The 9,881-nt window shown below is 45.2% G+C and overlaps 1 protein-coding gene across 3 annotated transcripts; it reads left to right on the top strand.

Moving 5' to 3' along the window:
- The first annotated feature begins 210 nt into the window (after positions 1 to 210).
- CBLN2 (cerebellin 2 precursor) lies at positions 211 to 6,579 on the top strand. 3 transcript variants are annotated; one of them, XM_084779552.1, is made up of 5 exons: positions 211 to 363; positions 791 to 839; positions 1,946 to 2,468; positions 5,293 to 5,412; positions 5,622 to 6,579. In XM_084779552.1, the coding sequence occupies exons 3-5, from the start codon at positions 2,112 to 2,114 to the stop codon at positions 5,817 to 5,819; spliced, it is 675 nt and encodes a 224-aa protein (XP_084635678.1). In that variant the 5' UTR covers positions 211 to 363; positions 791 to 839; positions 1,946 to 2,111; the 3' UTR covers positions 5,820 to 6,579. The 3 variants fall into 3 exon arrangements, with proteins under 3 accessions (XP_084635678.1, XP_084635677.1, XP_084635679.1); XM_084779551.1 differs by lacking the exon at positions 211 to 363 and adding an exon at positions 475 to 561; XM_084779553.1 differs by lacking the exon at positions 211 to 363 and adding an exon at positions 558 to 593.
- The last annotated feature ends 3,302 nt before the right edge of the window (positions 6,580 to 9,881 follow it).

Raw genomic sequence — 9,881 nt, 5'->3', positions numbered from 1 at the left:
CCGGGGTTCAGAGCAGCAGACACATAAACCCAGACAGGAAGCGCCTCTTTAATCTTTGCCAAAAGCTGACGTTTCACTAACGGGAGATTTTGGAATTGCAGTCATTAAATTACCAAGCTTTTTTCTCCCGTTAGAAAAAAAATACTTTTTTTTTTCAGTGCCCCCTTCCCTCCTTTTTTTTTTTTTTTTTTTTTTTTAATTATGAAAGTGGCTACTCCGTTCAAGATTAAGACTTGGAGGGAATTTGGAGAAGAAAAAGACTCTGGAAGAAGAAATGCGGCTGGTGCTTCCGAGGGCGCCTAGTTTTGAGGGGGCACCTAGGGAGGCTGCGCTGGGTGTGTAGCCGGACTTGAGCTTGGCGAGGTGCGATGGGGGAGTCACAGGGAAGGGACTGTGGATTCTAGGACGAAGGAAGCTGGGAGTCAGTAGTTGCCAGCTCCGGGCCGTGCCCTCTGGAGTCTGGAGCAGAGGCGGGGACCCAGGGATCCAGTTAGTGAGGTGCGCGGTAGGCGCGCAGGCTGCTGGAGTACACCGGACCCGGAGGAGACCAGCTGCGCCGCGGTGCGGTTCCCGGTTTGCCGAGCGGGAAGCGAGTGGGTTCCAGGCACCGCGCCGTGTGGGGCTCCCTGGCTGCGTGGGGCCCGGGGCGTGGTGTGCTTGCGGAGCGGGAGCGGACCGCGAAGAGAGGCGGCAGGGCGGGGCGGAGCGGTTATTGGCCAAGCGCTGGGAGAAGGGTCGTGCTCTGAGGTGTCCTCCTCCAGCTAGCTCCCGCTTGCCTCATTTTCTCTAGGCAGAACAACTTCGCGGACGTCGGTGCTCGCCTGTCATGGACGTTCCAGGTAATCCACCCAACCCTGACCTCTGGGGTATGCTTGCTAGCAGCCTTTTTGCAATGCTTCAACGGGACTTTGTGCAATGCGAGTGCTGGAGGTTCAAGAGACATGAGAGAGGAGAGTCAGTTGGTGGCCCAGTCCAGGGGGAGTAGGGGTCTTCCTTTGTGTGGAAGCTTCAGACAGGATATTTATTGGGAGCTAACTTCTCTTTCCTTAGAAAGAACAGTGGAAGAGTTGTTCGGAGAGCGTGGGCGACGAGGGGAGGGTTTTTTTCCGTCCTGTTTGTGTCCCTGGGCTAGGTGTTTGGAATAGCTTCAGTTTAGCTAAGAAGACAGGACCAGGTAAAAGTGCCAACCCGATTAAGTTAGCAGAAAGATACAGGAAAGGAGAGTCGGGATGCACAGACAAAGCTGCAAATGAGTAAATTCCGGGAATTCTGGTCCTCTCTTCGCCTTTGCCACAGAGAGGACTCCAGCAAGCTCTCTTAAGTGGGCTAGCTGGTGACTGCGGGAACCTTGGAAGTGGGTGTTAGAATTTCGCTCCTCACCCACCTCATCCCGCCTTTCTCTGTTTCCGTCCTCTCCTTTTTCTTAATCTCACTCATCCAAAGAGCTTTCTGGGGGTTGTTCGGGATAGGGGGACGTAGGTAAATTTTTTTAATAGCCTGCTTAAAAATTACTTCCTGGATAGAAAAATAGAGGATAAAGGGGGAATGCAGGAGAGGTGTTTCTTCCTTTGGCTATCCAGAAAGCCACGGAAAGGAAGCTAATGAAGCCCCCCCCTTTTTTTTTTGCCTTGACCACATTTAATTCCTTTGGATATCTTGATCTGAGCTGGCAATGGAAGGTAATGACGGCGCCCTGGAGGTCCCTAACCCTCTTTACAAGGTCCTATGGAATCACAGCCCACGTTTCAGGCGCGCACCTTTCAGGAAATCTGTGAGGATGCACTGACCAGTGCTCCAGAGCGTTCTCGGGTGCATTGTGTCCCATCTGGAATGGAGATAGCTTTGGGGGAACCACAGGGATGGCATCCCGAAGGGACTGGAGAGCTCTAGGCACTTCCTTCCCCCCACCTTCCTGCCTAAGGGTTCGGGTTCTTTGCTCTGACAGGTCCGCTGGTGCCTTCCTTCTGAGAACCTTTTGGCCTTGACCATCTGAGGTGGGGACCCAGCCCAGAAAAGGCTACTACTTCAGCCTTGAGAGTTCCTGTGCGCATACCGCCACCCCTCCGGCTATAGCCCGTCTTGGCGTCCGCGGAGCGCCCCCCGCAGCCCAGATGCCCGCGCCTGGCCGGGGCCCCGGAGGGCCGCTGCTGAGCATGCCCGGGCGCCGGGGGGCGCTGCGCGAGCCGGTCGACGTTGGCTCCAGCCTCGGGGCAGCGCTGGCCCTGCTGTTGCTGCTGCTGCCGGCCTGCTGCCCGGTCAAGGCTCAGAACGACACGGAGCCCATCGTGCTAGAGGGCAAGTGCCTGGTGGTGTGCGACTCCAGCCCGTCCGGGGACGGCGCTGTCACCTCTTCCTTGGGCATTTCTGTGCGCTCAGGCAGTGCTAAGGTGGCCTTCTCTGCTACTCGGAGCACCAACCACGAGCCTTCAGAGATGAGCAACCGTACTATGACCATCTACTTCGACCAGGTCAGCGGCTAACCTGCCCACCCACTGATATGTAGAGGACTGGCCAGGGTGCTCAGCTGGCTCTGGCTCCATACGTTTCCTGAAGGAGCGCCAGGCTGGTGTCCCTACCTTTGCCTCGCCCTGATGTTGCTCTTTCATTACTGTACCTTCCCGGAGTCCCCCTTGTTGTAGATTTTTGTTTTTAAACACCAGCTCTCCTGGCACGGATTACTGGGAGCCCTGTAAGGCTCCATGAGCTTTCCAAGGGTCTGGTAAAAGCTGAAATGTGAAATACATTTCCCTGCAAGATACATGCGCCTTCCCTTTTGCTGAGGGCAAGGCAGTGTTTGTGATGAATGGCCTTCAGACACCAGGGGTGAAGGGTTCCTCTAAAAGATGCCATATTTAATTAAGTTCCTCTTCCAGAAATGGGTCCGACAAAGGCCCGAACCTACTGCTTATATTTGGGATCCAGTGACAGGAAGGTTAATTTTAAATAAAATAAGTGGGGAAGAGTGTGGACGAGAGAAGAGCTCTTTCTCTGCATATATACCAGAATAAAGTGGACAGTGAATCCACTGCGGGCAGTGAATGAAACTTCTGCACTGTGCATATAAATCCATGCTATGACTATGAAAACTTAAAGAGAAAAAGGCCTGTGACTTAAATGGACTTAAGCCTTTTAATTTCTGGCCTATGGGCCAAGCAGCCAAGAATTAGGGAGATTCTGGCTATGTAAATGTTTTTCTGGGTGGTTTCTCTGCCTTTCTGTGTAGTCTCTCCTTGTGGTTCCTGTAAGTCTTCAGAAACTGAGAAGTTTTCTATTCAGAAATTGATGGTGTTTTCATACTCTCTCTAATTGGCTAGTGCTCTTGCCAAGGGGCTTTGTGTACAATGGAGTCCTGAAACATGGCCGGACACAGATGGAGTTACTCTCCACTGGCTCCCCCCGTCCATGAGCCAGCTTTTAAGCCTACTTACAGCCAGTGCTCACACTAGACCTCTATTTAGGCTGCTGCATTCATTTAAAAACTCATGCATTTGAAGGTTTTAGGGAACTTCTTTTAATACAAAATATTTTATTAATTCCAAGTAAGACAGCAATACTTAAGCATGCATAATTCATATTCTTCTTTATCCACTGTTATTTTGCTGTTGTTATTTTTTTTCAGTTATAGTGTCCTATAAATATTCTCAGCTTTTTTTCAGATCCACTGATTTGTGGAGTTGTCAGGAAAATTCTAATAACGGGCTCAATAATAATCAGAATCTTATCTTATAGAAGAATAAATTTTTCCTAGTTCCTGTTAGGTTGTAAGTGAGGGAGACCCTCTGCTCTGCTCGGGGCCTTGCTTGGTGTCTTTTCATCCACAATAAAGCCTTGAGTTTACCTGTTTCCTGGATTTAAAATCCACATGGAGGAGGTGATATGCCAGGGGATGCTTCACTCTCTAGTGAAGTCGCTTGGGGACACTGAGCACACACATCAGAGGAGCTTTGTCCTTGCAGTGGAGCACTGTGTGTAGGTGAGATGCCTGCCCTGGAGTGGGCTGAAGTGGTGCCCACAGCCCAGCATGGTGAGGGTGTGTAGCATCTCCAAGCCACGCCTGCAGCTATTACTGGCACCTCACTTAGCTCTGAGGCGTTGTGTAGTTCCTCAATGCAACTGTGTAAAAGGAAATGGAAAGGCACTGGAGCCGACATTTATTTTCTGATCAGGTAAAAGACAGTCTGAGGTTTTGGTGTAGCTAGCTGTTTATTTTGTAAGCATAAAATGCCAGTGGCTTATTTTGTTATTTTAGTGGAGTTGGAATTTTTTCAGGAGGAGAGACGGGAACAGGATGCAGACAAAGTAGTCAGATTTTATTATGAACAGAAAGGAAGTGAGGTAGAGAGCCTGATTCCTTTCACATTCTGTTCTGTTCCTCTTGGGTTTGAGGAAAACTGACAGCAGAGCCATATAATCCTGTGCTGATAGCTAATTGTATTCCTATTTTTACCTGCTGTGGAATTCCCTTAATTTGGACTAGAAGTGTCCAAGCCACCAGTTCAGTGTTCTTTGTTTAAGTTTTTTTTTACATGATCCCTCACTCAGCCGGCCAACAGAGCAAGCCAAGCACCACTTAGGGAAGACTGAATATAAACAGAGCAGCCAGTGCTTGTTGGCCAAAGTCATCAATCAAAGCTGTGAAGGACCTACTCTGTATTGCCTGAGGTGGGGCTCACTGGATGGCCAAAGCTTCCAGGGCCTATTCTCTCTGATGCTTAGGGAGTTAAGCCACAGCTGACTCCTACTCAAGGAACTCGGGGAATGCACTGGGCTTCTGCTCAGTCTCCTTTTCTCTCTCCATTCCACATGTCGTTTCTATAGTAAGCACAGCATCAGGCTGAACGACCTAGGAGCCAACCCCCTCCCCCCCCCACACACACACACAAAGAGAAAAGAACAGGTTGGATTTACACATTGTTTCTTGGCTTTACTGTCTCCCATCACGTCCTTCATACCCTACATGCCACCATACAAAAACCTTTAACTACTATTTTAATGTATAATTAAAACATAACTTCCAAAGTCCTTGTTAATTAGAAGCCACGAGGATACCCTTTCAAATACATTTCAGCTGTTGAGTTTTGTTTTTTTTTTTGTTTTTGTTTTTGTTTTTTAATGTTGGTACCAGACGCTTCATGTATTGTGTCGGAAGCTCAGTTGACGTGGCGGCACCTATTCTTAAGTCCCATTGAGCCTGCCAACATGTGGTAGTCATCTAAACGTGTGGAGAACAGACAGGCTACGAAGGGACACGGTGCGCCGGAGACTCAACACGCTGTCGCTCTTCCTTTGCAGGTGTTAGTGAACATTGGCAACCACTTTGACCTTGCCTCCAGTATATTTGTAGCACCAAGAAAGGGAATTTATAGCTTCAGCTTCCACGTGGTCAAAGTGTACAACAGACAAACAATCCAGGTGGGTAGGTTTGAAAGCTGAGGCCTTGAAAGACTGGTAAACAGGGGGCGCAGGGGTTGGACTCTCAGCCAGATAGAGTTCCCGCTCTTTAGGGTTCCAGGTTGTGCAGAGGAGGGAGAAGCAAAGTTACATGGGAGGGAAAAGCAAAGAGGATGTGGGGCTAAGTTAGCCTTTAATCCGCTGAGCCTCCCTCCCTCTCTGCCTTCTAGGTCAGTTTAATGCAGAATGGCTACCCGGTGATCTCAGCTTTCGCTGGAGACCAGGATGTGACCAGGGAAGCGGCCAGCAATGGAGTTCTGCTGCTCATGGAAAGAGAAGACAAAGTTCATCTCAAACTGGAGAGAGGCAACCTCATGGGAGGCTGGAAATACTCCACGTTCTCGGGCTTCTTGGTTTTTCCTCTATAGACTCAGTGCCACCAGGACGGTGGGAAGGTTTTGATCAGGACCCAGGGATTGTCCTCTGTAACACCTTGGACTTGTCTGAATAGGATGGCTTGTGCTCACCTCTATCAGATTAATGCCGGTAGAAGAATGATTTTCTTCTAAAGATCCAGTATTTTCTTTGACTATTGACAATTCCTCGGGAAACATGGCCTCTAATTAGTTTTAGACGACAAGGTCTTAAGGAGAAATGAAATTATCGATTTGAGCAATTTGTACCTGTGATTGTAAAGTCGATATTGGATTTTATTGTTGGAACCATTTGACTTACCTTCTTTTGTTTGTACGTTGTATCCTTGTCCTGATGACATAGATGCTGCTGACCCTCAGATGGATTGCACGCTGCAGTCAGGGCTTAAGCAAGAGCCCAGCAAAGAACCACCATCCGGACAGTCTTTGACCTGTGTTCTGTGTGTGTATGTGTGTCTGTGTGTGTGTGTGTGTGTGTGTGTGTGTGTGTGTGTGTGTGTGTGTAGCCTTAAGAAAAAGAATGGCTTCATTTTTATTCTGTAGCTTTCCCCTGGGGTCTGGGGGCCATTGGGAGGGAGCTGGGCATTGGGAATCTGTCAAAAAGCGCTTTATCTTGAGAAGCAAATTTTGCACGATTGGACTGCAACTTTTGTTTTGTACTGTCAGTGGTTTTCTTTATTCCTCTGGAAGCTTTCCTTTCCTTCCTCAGGTTTCATTTCTCAAGCCTACTTAGTTTTCATACTGGGGTTGCTGAGAGAGAGAGAGAGGAAAAAAAACAAAAACAGTTCTTGTATGAGATCAAACAAAAGGAAACAAGATCTGTGTACCTCGTTTTGGATGGACAGAAGCCAGGAAGAAAAACAAAAACAAAAACAAACAGTCTTTCTTTCAAACTAAGAACAGCAAACAGACCGTTATGCATACTCTTCCCCAGGAAACTCTCTCGAATGCATCTTCAAACTTGCAACCTGGATTTTATTTCATTTTTTAATTTGTACTCTGGGATCCTTTAGTAGCCTGGCATCCCGCACTGGTCATGAATCCTTAACAACTGTGGAGCTGAGGTGCCCAGATCCCCTCCTTGCTTTTCCTCTGGATATGTCTCAGTGGCGAGTTAGAAACACCTCTGAGTGGCCACAGAGTTATCAGATGCTTCAAGGGACCAGGAGCAGAACCTCTTCCTGGAGATCTGTCAAGGAGAGGGATGCTTTGACACTCTGTGAAGGAACACCTGGCCAGGAGCCACCTGGACTAGACGTCACAGCAGCTAAAGGTACTGGCTGCTGTACCCCAGGAGTGGTTTTTCAAACCTGGCTTGTTTTGGCATCTTGTGCAACAACAGTATTAAGTTGCAACCGAGAGACCCGGTACAGTATTTGTGTGCCAAGGAAATGTCACTAATCCCAAAGCAATCAAAGATGTGACCTCAAACTGGATGTTAATTTGTCCTTTGTGTAACAATGTAACCAAAATATTGATGATAAAACTTATAATTTAAGATACAGAATAAATGGGTTTGATGTCTGACTTGCTCTGGTTCATCCTCATCCTCATCCTCATCGTCTCTCTCAAAATGATGGTGAGGTAGAGGTTAAGTTCCAAGGAACTGGAGAAGTTAAATTCATGTTGTGATTCTTTGTGAAGCACACACACAAATACTGGTGCACCTATAGGTCTCCAGGGGTATATTGCTCACTTAGAGATATTTAGTTTATACTTATGTATTTTTCAAAGAGGAAGATTTCAAAGGGAAGAGAAACAGACAAGATTAATATCAGTGAGGTGGGTCATATGCTTTTATCCCACATTGTCTTTGACACTGTGCAAGTGTTAGCCCTGCATTTCAAAAATCAACCAGTAATATCAAAGATTTGAGAACACTCATTTGTTTTCAGCTTGTGTATGGGGATGAATTTCATGGTCAAAAGGCAAGTACTGGAGACATTGTTCCATAGTTCAGCTGGATTAAAGGCCTCAGCTTTTCTATCCTTAAATGAGCAAGAAAGTAGGCTGAGAAGCTTGATTCTCATTAAAATGATGTTATCTTGTGAAGAGGCAAAGTCAGCCAAAAGGCATTTAGGGTCTCCTCACTCTGATTTGGAGACATGTTTCTAAGTGTGAGCTGTGTTTACTAGTGCTCAGGACGGAAGCGGGAAGTGTCCCTTATGTTTTGTTATTATTAAGATATTTTAATTGTCTTTCCCTCGTTTCCTTAACTTCATGCTCAATTGAAATAAGCAAGAAACCTCATTTGAGGACAATATTACACTACAGAGTTTGGAAGATTTAGGGGCCCTTGTTATTAATATTTGCATCCTTTAATAATATATAATGCACATATTTCATTGTATTTATATCTTTATCGTGTACAGATTGCCACTGGGTAATACTGTCTCATAAATAAGTTATTAAATTGACCAATCTAAATGTATTTCTGGAGTTTATTTTCTATTAGAAAATCAGCTTCCTCCTGATGGCTGCACTCTTAGCCTTCTTTCTTCTCCCTCAATATGAATGCCAGCGAGCACATTAGTGTGCAGCCCTCCTGCTAATGTTCTGAGGTTGCTGGCCATCTATTGCAGCATCTGCCTGGGCCATACTCCTGCAGAAGTCATTTAGATTTATTGCTTGCTTGAGAAATAAAACTTAGCTAAATCAAATTATATTGAATATCAGAAGGGTTATAAAAATGATACCTCAAACAAAACAAGATCTTTGATGAAAATTCACTTTGCTCAAGATATCTTTGAGAGATGTCACACTTCTGAGCTTGGCCCAGAAGAAACTTATGTCAGATCAAAAATAATAGTTTTGTATTAAGAAGAGTGGTCCAACATTTCTAGCCTGAACCTCATGCCCCTGGCCGCTAGCCTCAGAGCTTATACTCTGCAGACTCAGTCAGTACTGAGTGTCCATGTGCTCGGGGCAGCCCGTGGGGATGTTGGTGGAACCTCTCACAAGTGCTGCTTGGGGAATGGGTGGAGAGAAGGAGAGTGGGTGAGATCTTTTTTTTTTTTTTTTGCATCTGGAATAATCTTTTCATAAAAGGAGAATTTTTCTGATGTGCAGCTGTAAAGATTACTTAAACTAAAATTCTGACAGGAAGATGATTGTGCATGTAAATGTATTTCCAAAATTCTCAAAAGACCACTAAAGCTGTAGTTGTATTATGTTGGCTTTCCCCTTAATTTAATTTTTTTAGTGATATGATAATATAAAAATCCATACATCCAAATGTAATTGTATCCTCAATTATGTTATTTGGCTGTTCATTGCAGTTTATGCTTACCCCCTCTTCTAGTGTAGACTGACAAATTCTATAAAAATATACACTGTGATACTTTCACATAAACAACATTGATAACATCAACAAAGCTAACATAAAGCGCATAAGTATGAGCTTTCTTTCATTGATAGGTGTTGGCTGTATTAAGCTGGAAATGCTTTTCCAGAAGTACCCCTGTCTTAAAGTGTATTATCAGTTGTTATGTTTTCATGTACAGCAGAAAGCATCTACATTTGTATAGTGTGTGCTTTCTATAACTGTTCATATCAAAGCTGATTGCATACTAATCTGAAAACTCGCAGACCCTTTATAGAGATGTTATAGATTTGCACACTTGCTTGAAAATAAATAGCTAAATCAAGTTATAGTGAGCTTCAGAGGATTTTTAAAGTATAGAAAACAAAACAAGACCTCTGCTGAAATCTGAATTGTCTACCACATTTTCTTACTATCCAAGAAACTACAGTGGTCACATACTCAGTGCCTGTCATGTAGGGTAGACATTGTTGCAATTTGACATTGTAACATATACACTAGATATTTTAGTGGTAATACAATAAAAATACATGAATTAGGACAAATTGCTTTCTACAAGTAAAACAGTAAAAAGAAGGTTGCTACATCCTGTTTCAACTGTAGCAAAAAGAGCAAAGAATATTCTATCAATTGTGTGGCTATATTTTCCACTCTATCATAAAGAAACATATATTGCAATAATATGATGCTGCTGTTAATGAAATAGTTAATGTGTGTTTAAGTTCCTAGGGTAG

The sequence above is a fragment of the Acomys minous genome (genome assembly GCF_964271855.1).
Source record: "Acomys minous genome assembly, chromosome: 4".
Taxonomy (NCBI): domain Eukaryota; kingdom Metazoa; phylum Chordata; class Mammalia; order Rodentia; family Muridae; genus Acomys; species Acomys minous.
The sequence above is the reverse complement of the archived record's forward strand: the minus strand, read 5'-3'. Positions and strand labels throughout refer to the sequence as shown.